This window comes from Amia ocellicauda, chromosome 5 (assembly GCF_036373705.1).
Source record: "Amia ocellicauda isolate fAmiCal2 chromosome 5, fAmiCal2.hap1, whole genome shotgun sequence".
In the NCBI taxonomy this organism is placed as follows: Eukaryota; Metazoa; Chordata; class Actinopteri; order Amiiformes; family Amiidae; genus Amia; species Amia ocellicauda.
In genome coordinates, this window is record NC_089854.1 from 26,504,134 (window position 1) to 26,527,541 (window position 23,408).

The 23,408-nt window shown below is 38.6% G+C and overlaps 1 protein-coding gene across 1 annotated transcript; it reads left to right on the top strand.

The window, feature by feature from the left end:
* Positions 1-26: 26 nt before the first annotated feature.
* On the top strand, positions 27-21,264 carry arsg (arylsulfatase G). The gene is made up of 12 exons (XM_066704602.1): positions 27-273; positions 4,680-5,262; positions 7,231-7,418; positions 9,023-9,070; positions 9,889-10,000; positions 10,562-10,699; positions 15,175-15,371; positions 15,679-15,759; positions 16,711-16,819; positions 17,114-17,234; positions 18,458-18,548; positions 19,585-21,264. Exons 2-12 carry the CDS (start codon positions 5,042-5,044, stop codon positions 19,854-19,856), a joined length of 1,578 nt encoding a protein of 525 aa, XP_066560699.1. The 5' UTR covers positions 27-273; positions 4,680-5,041; the 3' UTR covers positions 19,857-21,264.
* The last annotated feature ends 2,144 nt before the right edge of the window (positions 21,265-23,408 follow it).

Genomic DNA, 23,408 nt, shown 5'->3' on the forward strand with positions numbered 1-23,408 from the left:
GTCCCCGCGCGTTATAAAACGCTGCAGCAGGATTACATGCGCTGTTTAACCCGTTAAACAGCGCATTTAACATGCTAGCTGCGTTTTATAACATATAATAAACTGGGAAAGTGTGTATTTAATATGAATATGATCGTGTTAACCCTCACGTTGCCAGTGACGCGCACACGCGCACCGGTGGGGGGGAGAAGGCGCTGGCGGGGACGCGCGGCGCGGGCACGAGGCGCTCGTTGGCGGCGGGTGGAACAGGTTTGTGCCGGTTTGAGTCGAGAAGTAAGTAATTGTGGTGGGTCGGAGCGTCAGCTTATACCTACAACATCCTCCCCCCCACCATCCACTTCCTGTAGCCCGTATCTGGTGAAAAGTGTTTTTGCGCATGTTTTTAGTTTTTATTAGCGCACGTTTCTCTAAAGCGAGGCTGTCGGTTGTGTGATGACGTGTGCGGGCTGTGTGCGTGTCGCGTATATGACGTTTTCTGTGGATGTATTGTTAAGCATGTTAGGTGACGTAACATTATGATACGGATCCATTTAACTAAGTTGTTTAGCTGATTTTACTTCCCTGGGTGGACAGCTCCTTACCATTATAAAAACATGTTGTCTTGTGCCTTTGCAATGGGTTTAAAGGGGAATTGTGCACAGAGCAAGAGCTGGACGTCTCTTAAGTAAAATAAAACTGTTGTTGAACTAGGATGTGTAGGGTTGGGTTTCAAGCCAGTTAGCTCTGGTCCCAGCAAACAATAACTTACATGTTGTGAAATATGTTTCCAGCTATGGCCACAAACACAACCAGTTTGCTTCCAATCGTTCATTTATGTATGTGTTTATTTTACTTTTATATACTGTGTAGGTATTTGCACTTAGAGGTATTAGCAGGAGATCATGGATACAGTAGAATTGAAATGAACCTGCGATTTCTAAATTATATGCTCACAGTCCCTACGGTATTTTGCAACCCAACAATTTCGTATAGCATAGCCTTCTTTGTGTGAGTCTCCATGTAGGATCATTTAGAGCCTTTGCAAGCTTTACATTTTTTTAGTGTTCATGTGAGGGAGAGTTGGAAACTCTGCTTTTCCTTAGTTTGTGGTTTCTACATTTCCAAAAGCCTGTAACTTTGCTGCCCATAATAGTGATGATAGTCTCTTATAAACAGTAGGTGGTGAATATCAATTGACTGAAATCACTGTGAGGCCTGCAGTGAGTTAGATTACATCTCCTCTTCCAGTGAAAACCAGAGAGCTAAGTTGCTTGTCTCATTCTTCTCCTTTGTTACCTATTATTTAGTCACACAATTTTAATTTGTAGTCATTTTTTGTTTTAATTGATTGCATTTTTAATTTTCAACAGAGAATACAGCATAGTTGTTATTTCATTTATTAAGGGATTTGCTGGGTATCTGCATTCAAGAAGAATTTTCAGTGGGTCACTTATGGCTTTCTTTTTGATTTGTTTTTTCCCCCGTCATCTTCATTTTTGATATCACTTTCTGTTTTGCTGGACTGTTTTGTGGTTCATCTATTGAACTACACATTACTTAAGTGGAATGTTTCTAGCTTTTTTACCCCAAAGTTAATGATTTGGAACATGCGACTACACATGTAAGACACAAGCACGTGATTAGGCAAAGGTTTTTCTGGGAAAGCAGTTCAGGTATGGTGTGTTTAAATAAAGTGCTCTGAAGAGATGATGTCAGTGATGTCAATAATTACTGCTGTCCTCAAAGTCTGTATTCATTCCTCTTTCACTTAATATCAATGGCACACCAATTAGATATAGCTATACTATGCATAGTAGTACAAGGTGTCCAGTCCATATTACAGACTTTCTGGGAAGTATACTTTAATTTTGTATTGCAGAGATTAAAACCTAGCAACCCTGTTTTAAATATTCTAAGGGTCAGTTCTATGATACATCAAGTATGCTTGACATTTTGCCTCAGTAGACTTTTGTGAGATTCGGAAGCTCATTTGTGTTAATTGTAAAGACATTAGTTTTACCGGGTCAGCTAAAAAACTCAAATTGCAGCTCTGGAAAATGTGTTAAATTGCTCTAGTTGAAATGTAACTGAGGCCGTGGTCCTGAATTCTGTTGTGGATATAAACATCCCAGGAGGACGCAAAAGCACAATTAATACATCACATACAAAGTGTATTTCCGCATCTGCATATTTTTATTAGTGGGTGATTGTGTGTGTGTTTGTTTTTTCTATCATTTAATTGGTTTCTCATAAGTTATTACTATCACTGTTGTTTCAAATAAGTTGTAAACAGTTTATTTACATTTCATTTTTCCTTTTCTTACTTTCCCTTAATTTTTCCTTTTTTTTCTTTTTCGTTAAATACACACTTATATTAATTTAGGAATATCCAAATATTATTTAAATAGTAATATTATATGTAGTAATAATATTGTAATTGAGAACTTTCCATGCAAGTGTATTTAATTGATAATGCAAACATTCTAATTAGAATAACTAAATAAAAAGAAAAGTTAATACATGTGATGTAATCATTGTAGTTCACACAAAATAATAAATTACATAAACATGGTCAGCTAATGAAGGCTTATTAGACATGCCTGCTTTTTAAAGGAGAAAGGTTTGTTCATTATATAGACTGTGGAAACGTTTGTCTAGTGGGAACGTGTAATGCAATTCCATCTGGCTACACAGAACACTTTTTATTAGCTTCCATAGCCTGAAATAGTGTAGCAGCTGAATTAGTTCAGTTTGTACCATAAAAATAGTACATTTATGATCTAATGTGAAAAACAAACTCTCCAGCTGAACAGAATTGCCTGTAATTGATTGTTACATTTGAGATTCTGAATCTCTCTTTTTAAATTAAATAAATCATGAAATCTCATTATTTTTGCTCAGAATGATAAGAAATGTAAGTAATGAATATTATTTAAATCTATAAATAGAAATAGAAACTCTTGTGTGAGTAGTATTACTTGATTAGAGAAAGCTTTTTCAATGTTTAAATCCAAACTACTGTTTTACTGTCAACAGCAGATATATTCCAGCTCGTTTTAAACTAAAGTTCTAAATTTAGAAGAGTGATGTGACCTAGAGTTTGTGAAGATCACGTTACTACCATGTACTTTGACCCTAAAGAATTTTTTTAATATGCTTTCCACAGTGTGCTGGAACAGTCTAGAACAGAGGTACCAGAAGTTACCAAATCTGAAATGATGCAGTCTGGAAGGCTTTATCACAGAGTAGACTGGCTTTCACACCTGGCTGTCAGCAATCAAATTCTCCTTTGTAGATTTATTTTTTTGGATTCCTGCCTTGTGGTGGTGTTTTTTTTAAGTGTTTTAAATGCAGGAATACATAGTTAATACAGTAGGTACAATTAATTTGCCAAATCAATGTTCCAATTCTTTATCATGACCTGTTATGATTTGACAGTGAATATGTTACTTTCATGTTAGATGTCCGCACACATCAAAAAGAAAAAAACAATGGAATAGGTCACTTATTCATATTTTATTTTTGAGGTTAAAAAGAACAAAAAAGTAACATGTTTGAGGACGGCCATGTCTGTCCCGATTGTTTAGCCATTAGGAGGCAGGGACTCATGGAAAACGGAAGTGGGTGGTGTGTTTGTTTCTAGTTTCTCTTCTTGCACTTTCACCTGCTTTTCATTTGTTCTTCTAATCTATACCTGTTTTATACTGATTAATAGTTTTACTCCTCCCTCTTGCTCTGGAATTCTGGCCCTTTGACATCTAGGTTTACAAATGGCATGTTTTGGTGCTAATTCAACAATTTCTTTTGATATATATATATATATATATTTTTTTTTTTTTTTTTTTTTTTTTTTTCTGACTAAATCCAAGATTGGGTCTGAGTTTTTTTTTTTACATATATTTTTATTATTTTGTCAGCTTAAAATGGAAAGTAGTGTCAAACATTGAAGTACACATACATGAATAAAAATTAACTTCATTAGGTTCCATAAATCAACAGAAACATGAACAAAAATAACCAGAATAAATAAATAAATACATACATACATACATACATACATACATACATACATACATACATACATACATAAATAAATAAGAACTTGCACAGACAATTAGTGACAATTTGTCCAAGTACTCAATGAAAGGTGACCATACCCATATTTCATTTTCTCTAATATGAGAAGTTACATAACCTCCCTGATCCACTTTGAGTGGGAGGGTGGAACAACCTATTCCAATTCAAAAGTATAATGTGCCTTGCCAGTAGGGATGCAAAAGCTATTGAAAGTGGTTTCTTTCTGTATTGGAATTAATTAATTTGTTACAACTGTGTTTCTATAGAGTTGTAGTATAATTTTAGTTCAAAGTGACAAGGAGCCCTCACACCACTTTTAGGCCTACACCAAATCAGACCTTTGACCCAAAACCTGTATCTTATCACAATTTAATTTCTCAGAAGCCACTTTCTTCTATTCATAAATCAAAACACGACATGGCACAAGTTTGTAATTTGTGAGTCAAACTTTTACTTGGGTCTAGGCCTTAGGAATATCATTAAATAGTCATGGCACCCATATCAGTTTTTTTTCAGCATGGGTGTGGTTTATATTATTATTAAATCATAATAGTCAACATAATCAGAATCAAAAGCATCCTTATGTTTACCAATTCATTAAAATACCCTCCTTTTTCTTTCAGAGCCTACACTGATCCGATGTTTATTTTGCTAATCCCAGTCATCACAACGGTTGGAGATGAAATGTACAAGGACAACAAACAGCCCACAAAACAGAAGAGCAAAATCCTTTCCAACGTCCTTTGTTTTTTTTCTGAATGTGCTCATAGAGTACTAGCGTCTCCATTTTTCTTTCCGTTCTGCACCTCCCAAACCTAATACCTATTTGTATGTGAGGCTCTTTGATGTGAAGATCACTTTGTTAGACAAATCTGCTGCAACAAAGCTTATACACACATTGTATCGTGGTCATTCCTAGAAGAAAGTTTTTTTTAATATTTTGTATAGCTATAAGTCTCACCTCTGTGGTTTTGCACAGTGAAAAATGCCAGGGATCTCAGTCATTCTCTTGCTCTCTGGTACTCTGTTTTCTGGACTTGTTTACTATGCCTCTAATCACCTTGGGAAAGTAGGGATGAGTTATTTGAAGAAACCAAACTTCATCGTCATCCTGGCTGATGATATTGGCTGGGGAGACCTGGGGCTGAACTGGCCCAGGAGGAGCCACACCCCTCTCCTCAACCTCCTGGCACAGGAAGGCATGAGGTATTGAATTCTGTCTTAGTATCTCTTCAGATTTAGGATGTTACTATTTGTTCTGTATAGGAGGAATGCAGTACTTTTGCAAAGCAAAATCAATACAATATGTAAAATGTAACCTTGATGGAAATTAGCTTAGTTTTTGCTGAGGATATTAACAAACAGAACAGTTTTGGATGCATTTTAAAGTAACAAAATGCCTAATGTATGAAATGTGGTAATTGCTTGTAATTAATGTAATTAACATAAGCATGTTTGGAAAATCAATCCAAAGGGCAGTCGGCAGGGAGGATGTCTCTGATGTTCGGGGAGCAGTGTTGTGTTTGTGCTGCAAGCTGGTAGCGATGCACACCATACACCACCACCCTATCAATGACTCAAATGTCTGAGCCAGGGCTTGTGTTAGTTATCGTATTTCACTCCCAGACGAGTAGAACCTGTAGCAGCAGAATAATATATAGACGATATAAATAACACTGCAAGTCAATGCACGAGGTGACCAGTCACTGCCAGGTCTAGTAACAAGGCTGTCTGGAGATATCCTTGTAGTTTCTGACACTGCTCATAATGAGCAATGCTATATCTTAGTGGTGCACAAGTCAGATCCTCAAGGACAATAGGGTCTTCTGGTTTTCCTGCACTCTGCATGCTATATTACCCAATTAAAATCGTTTGTTGTTTATTCACAGGAGGTCAGTCGTTTCCCCAGGTTTTATGTAGGAATATCCCCTGGTTTGAAAAGGAGTCTTGTGAAATATCTGTGGCATCATCTGACAATTCATTTAAAGAGACCCAGATGATCTATCTAGTGCCTCTTTGCTGAGTAAGGGATTATACATATTAATTCCTGAAAATAGATTTTGAGTATGTTTTTACAGTGAGAAAAGCTGAGACTTTTGTTGTGAATTTGTGTTTTGGTAGTGTAGTTCGCTGCAAGCAGATTGGGAAGTCATTGAGATGTAGCCTACAGGGGTTTTAATATTCATAAGATTTCCATAGCGTATTTATTTATGCATTCTGTTTTGTTTTTTTTTGTTTTTTTATTCATTTGTTCATTTATTTTCTGAGCAATTTTCTTTCCTTGTGTTTGTGGTCTTGACAGATATAGTGAAACAACACACACAAAGACCCATTACATCTCCTTTCCCCTATTAGTTATCCACTGAACAGGTGTTTTTTTCCTCCTTGTTTTCTTCTTGTTTTTTTCTCCAAGTACTTCCTCACTCAATTGAGCCTAACTGGAAAGTACAGTTTGTTGTCATTCTTTCTTTTCACCACATTGTAAAACTAAATGGGCGTATGTATGATATGTGGTAGCTATTTTTTAAATTATAAAAAATACTCAAATTTTGTGATTGTAAAATATCTGTATGAAATGAGATAGGTTCCCTCCTCCTTGTGAGAGATATTTGACTTTGTAACATGATATATCACTTATTTCAAATATATCTAAAACCACATAAAAGTATGTAGGGATTTGTAATTAAAACTGGGAAGTGTGTAAAATGGGTGCTTGGAAATGATACCACTGTGACATATGGGGGAAAAAATAACAAGCAGACAATGATTTGACCTTCTACTTGTTTCCCTTCTTAGTTAACCCATAATTTAAAAAAAAGTATTTTGAAAGTATTCTCTTTCCTACTGTTTTGCTTATTCAGGTTGTGGTAGGTATTACATTTGTAGAAATATGGAACTGTGATGATGGAATTAATCTTCGTACACAGTAAGGGTTTGTATGTGGTGCCAATTTACATACTTTTTACTAACTGCTCTTTATTATGAAACATTTTTTAAGATTGTGTGCGAGACTTTTTCTTGTTTTCATTTTAATTTCAATTTCCCAGTCCATGTCTGATTGTCATCCTGGACTTGCCAGCCTGCATTCAGCCTCTTATAATATTGCTATATGTCTACAACCTGATTCTGCTTTCCTGGCTTTTAAGAGTCTTGTGTGGCCACTGCTCTGTTCAGATTTACAGATTTTCACTCGCCTGCATCCACTTGCTCCCCGTCCCGAGCTTCCTTACTAACGGGCAGACACGGCCTGCGCACTGGGGTGACACACAACTTCGCTGTGGGCTCCACAGGAGGGCTCCCCCTCAACGAGACCACCCTTGCTGAGGTCCTGCAGGGGGCCGGCTACTACACAGCCATGATTGGTGAGATCCACGTACAGACTCACAAATGGAAATGCAATGGTGTGAAATACAGTATTGCTGAGTGAAATCGCTGTGCAAACTAACATGAACTATAGCTAAGCAGCTGTTTTTTGTGTGCTTTTCCTTTCAGTTTGTTACAGGTTCTACTGCCGAGTTTTTAGCGATGAAGTGCAGTGCAGGAGTAATGTAGCGTATTATAACTACAAATTACAGATGAGTAAGGTATTATGAGAAACATCTGTTTTCAGAGAAAAGAAAGTTCCAATATAATAATATAAACACTTTACTGTAATGTAGTACTTATCATAGAATTGCAGAATAGTACAGTGCACTACAGGAAAACAAAAACCTGAAACAATGCAATTATAACATCATAAACATTTAAATACATTTATTATGAAAACATGTAGTTTGATATCTACCTGTTGTTGATTTTAAAATTAAAGCTGGTGGAAAAGATAGCTAAAATCAAAATGGACATGGCAAATAAAACCATAGAACCCATTTTAAATGCAAATGTTATTTTGAAAATGCTGCAATATAGTTTCATGTTTCTTATAATAAAATGTTCTGACTGCTGATAGGAAATCCATATAATGTAGTTCAGCACCTTGGATAGCTCTTATGCAAAAAAAAGCATTTCGGAGAAGTCAAGACCTGATTAACTTTCCTATAATTTAAAGTAGTGTCAACCTATAAACCAGGAATGAAGTTCAGTGACATTAAAGAAAATGACAACAAAAAGTCTTGAGCAATTAACAGCAACTTGTCTGACCAGTTCCTGGTTTGGCTTTTGTTCAGGCAGCTCATGGCTGTATTGTAGACTCATTTCAATGTTAATCCTTCTTTAGATTTTAAGGGCCATGTTCATCAAATGTTTGAAGGACAAATAAAATGAGGTAGTGGTGCAGTAAAGTTTCAGGTTGTACAATTATTTATGGTTATGTGTTTGCTTGTTAGGGTTTTAATACAGTTTTTGTGTTTTCAACATGGACCCTGATTGCTACGGATACCCCCTATGTATTGTTGCGTGCTGCAAATTAATATTGTTAATAACCATTAAACATAAACATACATCCCCATACATCTATCATGTGGTGTAACCAAGGAAAGCATTATGTATAAATGTTATTAGATAAATAGTTGGGTAGTCAGCAAGGAATTTTTTTCTATTGTCTCCAGGTTTTTAAGTTCTAAGGTCAACAGATAAATATACATATTTACTACAATCAAAGTGATCTCTAGCTTATAAATGCATAAAAAGTAATTTAAAATAAACTTGCATCTGTCACTTGCACAAAAGCCTGATTTGGGATCTTAATGATTTAAAATCATGGTAATGTAAAGCATTTGACTATCTGCTGTTTATCTTGATTATCCTTTAGAACCTGTTTTTATCAAGGTTATGAATATTGGTCTTTCAAAGTTGTTCCTGCTTACAAGCAAAGATTAATGAGAATCTATAGTAAAATACACCCCTTTAGAAGATGAATAAGTAATGATTTCCTCCTTATTGCTGAAAATGACATGTGATGAAGCATTTTTGTTTAGAGTGATAAATATGCATGTTTTTACATTTTTATTTTTTTTATCCTTCACTCCAGGAAAATGGCATTTAGGGCATCGTGGCCCATATCATCCCAGCCGCCGCGGTAAGCAGACACATTTTTGTCATATATCGAAACACACATACCGTACTGAAGAAAGGGATATGCACAGTTATACACACATGTATATGTATGCTTAGTCTGTAAAATGTATATACTCTCTCTCTCTCTCTCTCTCTCTATATATATATATATATATATATATATATATATATAGTATTCTATATACATGTTCTCTCTTCTTTGTGATTCACAGCTTGTGTAATGCTTGTTTTGACTTACCAGCTTATGCTCTCAAAAAGTTCTGATGTTTTTTTCCCAGTTGCATTTCAGAGCAGCACAAGCTGTACAGGAAGTAGATCTAAGATGCATATTCTTGTCGTCGTCCCGCCTATTTATTTATTTTGTCAGGCCCAATATTTGTTTTAGGAATGTAAGGTTATTTGTCAGTTCAACATATCTACCTTTGGTTGTTTTTGTGAGAGTCAGGGCAAAGTCTTTTGGCATGTGTGCTTTGTTCCACATTTCTAAGAATTAAGTCAAGCCTGGGGACACCAATACAAAAATGGCTCCTGGCTTTATATTTATATCACATTATTCAGTAATTTATTAATTTCTGATATCTGAGAGTATTAAAACTAAACCTTTGACTCTATTTGATCCAAGAATCTCATATTCATCTCATTCACACACATACATTTTTCTTTTAAGAGAATGGGGAAGTGGAAAGTGTAACCTAAATAAGTCTGTTGTTTGCTCGGCTCTTGTCTTTTATCTCGGCTCTCATTTCTTGCTTTCCTCATTTGCCTCTGTAATGTATTGTAAAATGGCAAGTCACAGTATGTCGTCCCTGCATTCCACAGGTTTTGATTACTATTATGGAATTCCGTACAGCAATGACATGGGCTGCACAGACACGCCAGGCTATGACATCCCAGAGTGCCCACCATGTGTCAAAGATCCAGCGAAAGAGAGGTGTATATTCCATGCTTCTGTTTCAGTCTTCCATTTCTTTAATTCTTTCACTTGGTGTCTTACAAACATGTATGAATAGGCTACAACAGGTAAACATAAGCAGAAATCCAATGCATATGAATTGCAGACACTGTGTGCATTTAGTATTCATAGAACTCTACATCGTGGTGAGTGTTTTTATAATTATTTGCCATTACCCTGTAAAAGAATTGAATTGTTACCAGTTGTTCCTAGTGGTTCTATATATTTTATATGTTGTCGGCTTTAAAGTGGTTTGTGAACTTGGTTTACAAGTATTGTTTTTGAGTCACTGAGTCCATGCCTTATTTAATATTTAATATCGTAGCATAGTGGTAATTACCCTGAATGTCTCCAGTGTCTTAAAGAGAACGTTGTTTTGTTTCTTAATGAAAAACAGAGTCGGTCAGCATACAATGATAATGCTCTTTAAAGCTGATTATATGTAAACAATAATATTAGTAATAATACTTACATGCACAAGTAAATGAACAAACTATAACCATGTAACCATGTTTGTCATGATGTTAAATTACATTCCAGTGATGAGCACAAAGACTGCTACTCCACTGTGGCACTGCCACTGTTTGAGGACCTGCAGATTGTGGAGCAGCCCCTGGACCTGTGGACCTTGACAGAGAAGTACACACAGAAGGCAGTGGACATAATTCACAAGGCCAGGTAACTGCTTCATTTGGGGGGCGGAAACCAACTTAGGAAGACTGGTTATTCCACATTCCCTTATCTTGTCTGAGCTTCAATGAAGAGAAAGTACAAAACACTCTCCACGCTCTTTCTGTAAAAAAACAAACAAACATCTGTTATATGAAATATTTGACAGAAACTGAAGGGATTCATTGCACTGGCTGTTAAAGCCCGTTGGAATTTGAGTTTCACTTTGAGGGATCAGTGATAACTAGAACAGAATCACTGTGGTCAGTTTTCTGTATTTTCATGTGCTCATCCAATAAACAGATCCTCCAAGTGAGAATGTTGTTATGCCTTGATTATCCCAAGGCAGACTGACTGACTTTGACAGTGCTCAAGGGTACTGATACTCAAGGCACATAGATTCTGTATTATATTTCTAGCACAAACGTCTCTTGTTTCACTGTGCCCTGCCAAGTGCAGCTGCTCTTCACACGGCCCGTTGTCTCAGAGCGTTAAATAACATAATGTGTTAGAAGCAGTCTTCTATTGCATCATTGCAGATATTGTTGAAATGAGTTGGAGGTCACTGATATATATATATGAAAACTAATCAGAGACCATTATTTAGTGTTTACATTCTTCTACACAGCAATCTAAAGCCTTATGCACTAATATAGTTCAGGAAGGCACACTGTTGGTAAACTGCAGATTACTCGAGGATTACATCAATAACAGTTATTTAGATTGCATTTTTGTTGTTTTTATGGGAACATAATCAGTCCCAAGACAACGCAGGTCAATGACACTGGTTAAATTGTGCCATCATAGTGCTGACAGAAGTGTCCACTATCAGCTGAGCAACACATTGCTAGAATTGTGAATGGGTTTAAATCATAAGTCTGCCTGTAACTCCTACACCCTTTCACTACTAGCGAAGATCTGGCTGCAGTTTTTCACAAACCCCAAGCCTCTAAGTTACCTCCTCATCGGTCATGGGATTGTGCTATTGACTTTCATCCTGGTGCCTCTCCCCCCAGGAGTCGGATTTACCCACTTTCCCTACCCGAGTCTCAGGCCATGGAGGAATACATACAGGAAGCGCTTGAACAGGCCATCATCCGTCCCTCCACTTCACAAGCTGCTTTTTTGTGAAGAAGAAGGATGACGGACTCCGACCCTGTGGTCTGAATGCAGTCACTGTAACAAATCGCTACCCGTTGCCCCTAGTGCCAGCTGCCATTTAACAGATTAGAGGAGCTCGCTTCTTCATTAAACTGGACCTTCGAAGCGCCTATAACTTGATCAGAATCCGGAAAGGTGATGAATGGAAAACCGCCTTCATTACGCACACGGATCACTATGAATATTTGGTCATGCCCTTCGGACTCGCTAATGCCCCAGCTGTTTTCCAGGCTTTTGTCAATGAGGTCCTGAGATAATTTCTAAATCGGTTCATCCTGGTATACATCGACGATATTTTGATGTATTCTCCTAGCCTCTCAGATCACATTGATCAAGTTCGACAGGTCCTTCATTGTCTGTGGGAAAACAAACTGTCCCTGAAAGGCGAGAAATGTGAATTTCACAAAAGCCGCATACATTTTCTGGGTTACTTCCTAGATGCTGGCAGGGTCCATACGGATCAGGACAAAGTCAAGACAGTGATGGAATGGCCTCAAGTAAAGGAAAACTACAGAGATTCCTAGGTTTTGCCAATTTTTACCGGCGCTTTATCCAGGATTTCAGTACAGGTGGCTGTACAGGTTAACCTCTTTGCTCCGAGGTTCTTCACGCACTCTGTTCTGGTCTGCGGCTGCTACTGATGCCTTTACACGGTTGGATCTCTGGATCTTCCCTGCTATCGTTGTTTGCCTGATCGTTCGACCTACCTTCCGTGACCCCAACTATTCCTTGACTAAATCCTCTTGATTCACCTGACACCGCTACTGGATCCCACTCTCACCAGTCTTTCTCGGTACCAGCCCTGACACTTCCTCCATATGATCTCCTGCAAGGACTGCTGAAGAGTGGAAGTAGGTCAGTCAGTCTGCACACTCGCACAGAGACCGGCACAAAGCTCTGTCTGGAACTACTTCAGAGAACAGCATCAGGGCACAACTATTTAAACATTTTATAATCTTTTTCACATCTTTAATAAATCTGTAAATTGGGGTGCTCATTTAATTCACCAGATGTGATATTATACAGTGCGAAATTATTATGTATTTTGGGTTTTACAGGTTACTATATATATTATAATTTTTTCTAGTTGGAGTAACATTAAAGGTACACTGTTAATAAAAGTAAGAAACTGGCCTTTTGTTTTCTGAACACAGATTTATTTTTCCCCTCAGATTTGTTTGCAGGTTGTTGTTTAAAGCTCTGTAATTGGAGCATGATTAAGGGTCAAGTTCAGCTGTTGCAGGAAGCATGCAGCCAGCTAATTAAACCAGCTTGATTGCCGGCATAGAGTTTGGAATCAATGTTATTGTATTTATGCAAATTTATTAACCACATTTGAGCCCACGTTTAAAGAATGTAAAGGCTACAATGTCTGCAAGTGTGCTAGATAATCATAGAATACAACTGAAAAACAGAACTTACAGTTCTGTTGTATGTTTCAATTTGTGAAAATGGAGTTCTGAGAGTGTGCATGGGATTAAGAGTGTATTAACAGCTGTAAAATGAATCAACCCAATCTGTTCTTCCCTGCCCTGTCCCTCCAACTGTGGATGCAGTCTGAGCAAGTGACTTACAAAGTGTCTCATGGACAGATGTACAGTGAGGGAAAAAAGTATTTGATCCCCTTCTGATTTTGTACGTTTGCCCACTGACAAAGAAATTATCAGTCTATAATTTTAATGGTAGGTGTATTTTAAAAAAATCCAGAAAAACACATTTCAAAAAAGTTATCAATTGATTTGCATGTTAATGAGTGAAATAAGTATTTGACCCCTTCGACTTAGTACTTGGTGGCAAAACCCTTGTTGGCAATCACAGAGGTCAGATGTTTCTTGTAGTTGGCCACCAGGTTTGCACACATCTCAGGAGGGATTTTGTCCCACTCCTCTTTGCAGATCCTCTCATTAAGGTTTCAAGGCTGATGTTTGGCAACTCGAACCTTCAGCTCCCTCCACAGATTTTCTATGGGATTAAGGTCTGGAGACTGGCTAGGCCACTCCAGGACCTTAATGTGCTTCTTCTTGAGCCACTCCTTTGTTGCCTTGGCTGTGTGTTTTGGGTCATTGTCATGCTGGAATACCCATCCACGACCCATTTTCAATGCCCTGGCTGAGGGAAGGAGGTTCTCACCCAAGATTTGACGGTACATGGCCCCGTCCATCGTCCCTTTGATGCGGTGCAGTTGTCCTGTCCCCTTAGCAGAAAAACACCCCCAAAGCATAATGTTTCCACCTCCATGTTTGACAGTGGGGATGGTGTTCTTGGGGTCATTCCTCCTCCTCCAAACATGGCGAGTTGAGTTGATGCCAAAGAGCTTGATTTTGGTCTCATCTGACCACAACACTTTCACCCAGTTCTCCTCTGAATCATTCAGATGTTCATTGGCAAACTTCAGACGGGCCTGTACATGTGCTTTCTTGAGCAGGGGGACCTTGCGGGCGCTGCAGGATTTCAGTCCTTCATGGTGTAGTGTGTTACCAATTGTTTTCTTGGTGTCTATGGTCCCAGCTGCCTTGAGATCATTAACAAGATCCTCCCATGTAGTTCTGGGCTGATTCCTCACCGTTCTCATGATCATTGAAACTCCACGAGGTGAGATCTTCCATGGAGCCCCAGACCGAGGGAGACTGACAGTTATTTTGTGTTTCTTCCATTTGCGAATAATCGCACCAACTGTTGTCACCTTTTCACCAAGCTGCTTGGCGATGGTCTTGTAGCCCATTCCAGCCTTGTGTAGGTCTACAATCTTGTCCCTGACATCCTTGGACAGCTCTTTGGTCTTGGCCATGGTGGAGAGTTTGGAATCTGATTGATTGATTGCTTCTGTGGACAGGTGTCTTTTATACAGGTAATGAGCTGAGATTAGGAGCACTGCCTTTAAGAGAGTGCCCCTAATCTCAGCTCGTTACCTGTATAAAAGACACCTGGGAGCCAGAAATCTTGCTGATTGATAGGGGATCAAATACTTATTTCACTCATTAACATGCAAATCAATTTAAAACTTTTTTGAAATGTGTTTTTCTGGATTTTATTGTTGTTATTCTGTCTCTCACTGTTAAAATACACCTACCATTAAAATTATAGACTGATCATTTATTTCTCAGTGGGCAAACATACAAAATCAGCAGGGGATCAAATACTTTTTTCCCTCACTGTATGCTCGAGATGAACTCCAACATATGTGATGGCCTTTTGGCCCATTGCAGTCCTTGAGACATGGGCCTTAAATCTGAGAAAGATGCAAACTGGAGGTTTCTTCCTGGTATAGCTCTTATTGTAATACCCCCCTTCTTTTTTTTTTTTTTTTTTTTTTAAATCTCTAGAGAAGTTGGCAAACCCTTCATCCTGTACATCGCCCTGGCACACATGCACGTCCCACTGTCCCCAGCCTCCCATCATGGCAATGTATCCCTGGAAGATGTCTATGCAGCCAGTCTGCAAGAAATGGACAATCTTGTTGGTGCGATAAAAAATGCATCTGATGCCACTGCTAAAGAAAACACACTCATCTGGTTTACTGGTGAGTCTCTAAGCAGCCCAGATCATCTGCTGTTGTTCCGTGTGGCTTGTTTGAGTTTTTTTCATTGTGGAGAAGAACTCTGAGCTTTTGTTGCTTCTTGAAGCTTCTTGAACCATAAATAGAATCACAGCTTTACTGAATGGTTTGTAGGGAAAAATGATTATTTTGGCTAGTTAGTTACATTTTAAAACAATCTTAAATAAACAAAATATGTTTCAAGAGAGTAAACAATTGGATATTAATATCTCAGGCCTGAGTGAAGACTTATTGTACTTACTATGTCTGATTTTCTCCTTATTGTGTACAGGTGATAATGGCCCTTGGGACCAGAAATGCCAGTTCTCAGGAAGTGTGGGCCCTTTCTTAGGAAGGTGGCAGTCAGACAGAGGTAAAAGTTGTTCTACACAAGTATAATTTGTCAGACTATTTGCTGAAGTGATAACCATTGAGATTGAAATCTTCTGTAGTTTTTAAGGTCACAGTTCAAAAAGGATACTGTATTACGGATGGTTTTATAGCCTCTTATCTTGATTACTGAAAATTGTTAACCTTCATTTAACCTCCATTTACCTGACTTGGATCTTCATTATCTTTTGATTGAGTACAGAGTGCTTTATCATCAGACTGAATCGTGTCTGTGAGCTGCTCGCTTTATCTAGTTCTAGTACAGACATATTTCTGAAACAAAACTGTAAAATAAGCTTGTTGGGGGTTGGGTGTTATAAAAGTATGAAGTAGGCGGGGTATGCAAGCACAGTGAATATCAAGACAAAGCAATATCAGGGCAACACGACTCACAGGATTGCTATTTATTTGATTGATAATGTGACCTTTCTGATAAAGACCACAGAGGAAAATAAAATAAAGAAAAAAGTAACTAATTGTTTGTTTTGCCCTGTCTAAACCTGGGTAGCTATGCTGGGATCCAATGCAAACAGTCCCAAATGGGGAAAAAAAAATGTTAGCAGGGGGGAGTTCCTGCCAATCCAGGGTTAAGTCCAAAGAGTGTTCCAAAATCCAAAACATGATTAAATAATATGCTAATTTAAGAGGAAACATTTTATTATTATTATTATTATTATTATTATTATTATTATTATTATTATTATTATTTATTCCTTTGCCAGACACCCTTATCCAGGGTGACTTAGGCTATAGGATACAATGTTTGGCATGGAATGTCTCTGAAGATGCCCATTGTCATGTTCTTGCATTTGTTAGAGAAACTGTCCAGCATTCACTGGACATAAAAAAAAAAACATGAGAAATCTAGAATAAAGTAGTTCTTAAGCAAGGTACAAACCTCTTACCAGTTTTTCACAATTTTACTTTCAACCAGGTGGGAGTTCGGCGAAAAAGACAACTTGGGAAGGAGGGCACCGTGTCCCCACTATTGCATACTGGCCAGGAAAGATTCCAGCCAATGTCACTAGCAATGCCCTGCTCAGGTTCGTCTCCACCTCTCTGAAAGGGCGACGTACGGCAGACTGCAGCCTCTGGGACATGCACCTCTGTAGGCTGGTGACTTCAGTGTTACTTGTTACTTTCATGTTTAAAATAAATCATATGACAGTGTTTAAAAATGAAAAAATATTATATTCCTAAAAGAGTTGAAGCAACAGGTTGTGAAGTATCACCTTGTATTTCTCTGAAACCTGATATTTGCTGTTTGAATAACATTGATAGGGTTTGGTTTTATAATATACTGTCTAAATCCTAGGTGTGTCTCTTTCCCCCGGTAGTGGCCTGGATATCTTCCCCACTGTGCTGTCCCTGGCCGGGGCCAGCCTGCCCCCTCACAGACACTATGATGGCATTGATGTGACCAAAGTCCTCTTCCACCACTCAGATACCGGACACAAGGTCGAGCTCGGGGATTTATAACTGCTTGTCATGCCTCTTCTTTTGTTTCAAAATTATTTATGGTTAGTGAAATAGGTGGGAATGAAACTGGAGTAGAGATTATGCTGCTGAGTTTTTCCTGTAGGTCTAGTTATTGGGTTATAGACTGGGTGTCATTCTTCCAGCTCTAAGTTACTCACTCCAAAGTGAGTGTGATAGGTCTTAACTGCCCCTCCACCAATTAAATATAGGGGGAATTCAGGGCCCCCTGATAGAAGAAATGTGCGGCCTGGTGGTGGGGGGCTGGTGAAGTGCGCTCCGGGGGTAAGATAGCTGCCGAGTTGAGGTCCAAGTTCCAAGGTGCGGATCGCGGCATGAATTAGATGAGGGAAGGTCATGAATGAATCATCACCACCTTTCCCCGGTTACTACGCCGCTGCAGATGACCAGTCAAACAGAAAGAGTAAACCATTTCATTCAAAGCCAGTCCCTTTGTATTTCTGAAATAAAGAGCAACCTACACATGTCAGATAATCAATGTCTGAGGAAAAACAAAAATCTTAACTTTTCCACTGTTGGAGCCTTATTTGTCAGTTTCGGCATATATAGCCATAAAAGCGAAAAAAAGTCCACTGCAAACAGTGCAAATAAGTGTATTCGGGTAATAGCAGTTGCATGGTGATGAATTTCCTACAAGCTGAGATTAGTGTTTTATGTTTGTTGTATCCACGCAACAGCAGTCTCTTTGGACAATGATCTTCATTGGATTAATTTCCCTTATTACAGACTCCAAGCCCTTGTCATAAATTGGCTTGCCAATAATAAAAGGATTTGAGCTTTGCGAGTTGCCATTTTGTTTTGTTTTGTTGCTTTTAATCCATTCTTATTACATTATTGTAATGGATTCAACTTTTATAACCTAGGTTTTGTTTGTGCGTATGCAGCAGTAGAGAGCGAAGTCACAGCGTGCTTAAAGGCGGTGCACATTTCACATGATCTGGGTGGAATTTGTACACTTATATAACCTCTAACTTTAGCACCCCTTAGTGCCGGCAGTATTTTTGTATTTTTTAATTTTGGCAGTCTGAGGGGGGAATGCATTTTTCAGGACAAATGTAGGGTGAATTGAAGTTTGTTTGGAGTTGGGCCTCTCTCACACTTGTTGGTTGCCATAGTCATGTTACAGGGGTACTTCCTGTTGTCACGCTCTTTCCTTTACCCCTTTTTCTCTCTCCTGCCTGCAGTGTCTTCTCCACCCCAACAGTGGAGCAGCCGGACAGTTTGGGGATCTCCAAGCAGCCCGGCTGGAGCAATACAAGGCGTTCTACATTACAGGTGAAGTATGGGCTGAAAGGTTTCTGCCCTGCAAAACAGCCATTGTTTCGTGAAGTGTTGCATTGAAAACCTTTGTCTTCAATTGGCAAGGCTTTTCCAGAACTTTTCTGTAGAAGCTGGCAAGAGGAAAAAAGGTTTTAAACTTGAACTTTTTTTTTGTCACTTCTTCCAGTTTTCTTGGCCGGAGAGTGTTTGAGGGTGGTGGGGGTGCTGGGTTGCAGTCTCTAAATGATTAAACCACAAAATACTTCATTTCTCTGTATGCCAAAATTACTTAAGGGAGCAGGATCATTTAATATGGTTTGGCACGGAACACCCTGATGTCCTCAATTACCTGTGTCTCAACTATTATAAAGGCTATGTTTGTGTACAATAATTAAGCTGAGGTTTAACTTAATAAGATTTTCTAACTTTCATTAGAGATGATTTACCTTGAAGGTCTCCTTACTGGACTTAATTTAAAAGATCTGTATTTCTTAGAAGACAACCTTATCCAGGGCAACTTACAATTGGTACAAAAATATCACTATTTGTTTTACGTACAATAACCAATTTATACAGGTGGGTTTTTACTGGAATAATCTAGCTACAGCAGTGTCCCCCACCTGGGACTGAACCCATGACCCTCCGCTCGCAAGTCCAGAGCCCTCAGCACAATCATTACCACCACTCGGTTTCATAATCTGCTGTCATAATATTCTGGAATGGTCTTTCCTGCAGGAGTAACTTGGCTAAGAGTTCACTGTTGAGAGGAAAAAAAAAGATGTCATTCATTGTTTACTTGCTGATGACACTATCTGGAACAAGAATACAAATGAACATTGTTTTTAGTTTTTTTGCAGTATAATAAAAATGAAAACCTATCTGTGTTGTAAATTGCTGGATGTCCTTTCAAAGCTCTGTACATGTTTTTCAGTGTTTTTTTTTTTGCAATAATTTTGGAGCATCCCATGAAAATACAAGTAGCACCACGAACTCTCCAGACAATAACATTGAGGAGCATTTTAATATTGATGTGGAGAACTTTCTCTCTCAGGTGCTGCAGTGGCCTGCGGTGGGCAGAGGGGACAGGAGGAGCTACACGACCCTCCTCTGATTTTCGACCTTTCCCGGGATGAGGAGGAGGGCAGCCCACTGGACAGCAGCCATGCGGAGTACAAGGCTGTGCTGGAGATGGTGGAGAAAGAGAGGGAGGCAGTGCTGCAGGACATTGCCGCGGACAACGTTTCCCAGGCCGACTATGCCATTGACCCGTCGGCCGCACCCTGCTGTGACCGCAGTCACCCAGCCTGTCGGTGTCGGGGCTAAGGGCTTTACATCGCCCTGCATCAGACACTGTGGTTGTCTGGAGGAGCCCGCGGCATAGCGGGCATACAGCACACAGAACCAAAACATTTCAGTCACGGAGGTTTGTCATCACACGACCCAGGATGATTGGTTGTTCGCAAAGAAACCCTGTGGGATTGATTCACTTACTGAACAACTTGTTCCTAGTGTAGCCAGACTGCTAGCTCTGTGTGGGGCCACAGCTGGGCAAATTCTACCGATAAAAAAGATCCTTCCAGTGAAAAAGGGAGAGCCAGCCTCCCTAGCTTCCTATGAACAGCAATACAGGAGATGTTGAGATTGAGTTGGCTGTGTCAGGAACAGGCGAAATATGGTTGTTTTTGCTGTTGTCTTTAAATTAGCAAATGGCCATTGTTTATATAGCTCAACCTTGGTTACACTGTAACCAATCAATGTGACAAACAGGTAACACATTGGCACTGTTTATTAATTATTAGCCGTGGAATAAGATAGTAAGTTCATCTTGTACTTTTGCCTTGTATGTGTTCTTTTGTCTTTTTATCCCATAATTTGGCATCCCCTTCGTGTGAATAGCAAGGAGAAGGCCGGGGCAGAGTGAACAGGGAAAAGTACACTTGTGAATGTGGTTTTAGTGAGGTAATGACTTTGTGTCTGGAGGCCCTGTACTTTGATAAATGGTTTCAGTTGAATCAATTCAAAAAGGTGTGGCTGTTGCAGTTTAGCAGATGCAGTGTGCTGGAGCAATACATTTGCATGTGATTGTATTATTAATAACAGTTTAAGGTTATTATATTAGCTGAATTGTTCATACAGTTTCTCTTTAGGTAATGTTTTATATAAATTACATTCACAGGTCATCCTGACATAATAAATTCATTTTTTTTCCTACAGAAGTCCAGATTGCTTTCAAAGTTAGCACAAACAGATCTCAACCATAGATTTTTCAAGGATTGCTGTTGGCGTCTATGCATTGTAAATCTCTGCAGAAACAAAATTCTCAAGCTGCACTCAGTTTATAGATGACTGCTTCAAGGCTATATATCTGTTGTACTGAAGACGTCCTTGACAGAGCTAGATAAGACCAGAATCATTGTCTTGGTCTATTTTTACACCATTCCATTGATAGCCAAAAGTAGTTTCCTTTTTCAGTTTTCATTTAAATAAATTAATATTATATTTTAAGTGTTACACCAAATCTGAGGGCTGAATGAACTGAAATATCTTCGGGGGGAAATAAAACATGAACCCATACCCACTAAAGATGTAGGGTTCTAAATTTTAAAAAGAGAGTGAGGTGAGGTGGTAGGTGGCCCCACAGCCATTCAAATTAAGTCAAGGTCTAAGATTCTTGCATAGTATTCTGTTCATACTGCTTTAACAAAAGAATAAACAAACCTCTGCACGTTAATAGTTCCCATTCTGAATCATTTTCTTTGTTCTGTGTGTGTTCTGCCATGACTTGCATGGTTTATAATTTGAGGCTGCGCAGGATTGAAGACAACAGACAAACTTAGTGCATATTTAGTGTTACAATTATCTACCCACACAATCTAATAAGGACAATTAAAAAAAGTCTTGTCTTGTGTTAATCCTACATGTAGGCCTGCTGTCACGAACAACCCATGTCAGCACCCACCTTCCCTCTGAGAAGATGTCACGGGTGAGGGTGATAGTCCCTTAAAACTGACTGACTATGCCACCCTAAGTTTTAATGAAGATGGAGAGGCTCTATAGCACCCTTATTCTTCCCAGGCTGGTTCGGATCAGGTCTAGGCTGCTGTATTCTGCTGTATTCAATTTCCGTGATCTAGCTTTAATGCAAATTCTGTAATTCTGCTGTAGCTGCAGACCATTGCTCACTGATCACTCCTAGTTTCAACTGGCTTCTCTTCCTGCACCTGCTACTGTTTTCTATGGCTGGTGAGCCTTCCTCAATGCCAAGGAGAAACAGGGGTGGGGTGTCTTCCAGGCTCAACAAAGAAAAAAACATGCAACAACCAACCATTAAAGCAATAAATCAATCGTAGGTAATGAAATAAAATGGGAAAAAAATTACAAGAATTAAGGAAAACGGTGCAAAAGAATACAATATATCTCATGACGAACATATTGCCAGTCTGGCCTAGAATGTGCACTCTGTATCGGCTCAACCCATCCTGTCAGTGAAACTTACAGGTTCGACTGTAACACCTGTAATCTAACAGGCATTGATGCACGATACGATCAGTCCGGACGTCCTCCAATGTCAATGATTAACCACAGAATAACACAACACGAGACAATGGAGTAGGAGGGGAAAAAAGTGCATTACAATTTATACTCTTCTTATTTCCAGCTAAACAGTTCTTTGTTATCACTTTACTGTTTCTACTGGTTGAGTTAACTTTCTGTTCCATACTGAGTCCTCCTTCTCTTACAACTTGGGCTTTTATCCTGATGATTTCCTTCAGATTATCCTTTTATCCGTGTAGTGTTGTATTTTTAAGCTTATGAAAATGAAAGGGTAACAGCGAGCATATCAATCGATCTCAAATCTGCCCTGTCATGTTTTGATGTATAGGTAGGAAAAAAGTGGCTTTTGACAATAAATTAAAATGCGATAGGGTATAGGTTTGTACTTTGCTCTGGTAGGGCAGCATTCTTTTTATTTGGTCTGCCCATATGAGGCATTCCAATTTTAGACTCTTTAAATGTCATCTTTGATAAATAAAAATAAAAATTGAGAAGTGTTTTGAAATTATTCTGACATTCTGCACTAGTGAACTGAGTCTCAGAGGAATTATTTTTCTTAATCAGAATTCCTATATTTTGTTAAAGAAGAAAAGAAAAAGGACTGAATGTGTGATCCGAGGAACATGAGGTTATTTTTCTTGCCAGTAACCATGGAGCTGGAAGAAGTACAGAGAACACACACAGTGTTAATCTCAGTTTGCACATCCATTATAGAAATGTTATCTTTCTACTGCTCTATGACGCAAGTTCATGCTAGACTTCAGGGCTGAACACAAACCAGAATCCAGAAACCGTGTCATTCAGTGCAAATAACCCACTTTCACAGGAGTGCTTCTTGAGTTCAATTAAAGCAAAAGCAGACTAAAATATAAGTATCAGGCTGTGATAAACTAATAACCCTAAGAAGAGACACATTGGTTCATGTTTTTAAACAGTTTTTACATTATTTATCTTGTTACGACATACTGGAAATAGTGTCTAGTAATATATACTTGATGACATTGCAGTATGATACTTTGAAGAAATATATAGTTCTTACACAAATCCAGTTTATATGTGTCCTAATAGTTTTGAATCATTTGTGTACAATTGTTTTAATGTTGAGGGGGGAAAAAAAACAACTCGCTCATAGGAAATGCTTTGTATAATTTTATTTCTAATGGAGCTCTACTTTTTTTTTTTTTTTTTTTTTTTTTGGTTTTGTGCAACTTCATTGCAAAATACTTTTGTACGTTTACAAATAATGTTACAGGCACGTACAAAACAATCTGCCAACTTAGTATACAGAGGGGCACACGTAAACATGTAACCAAAACTGGA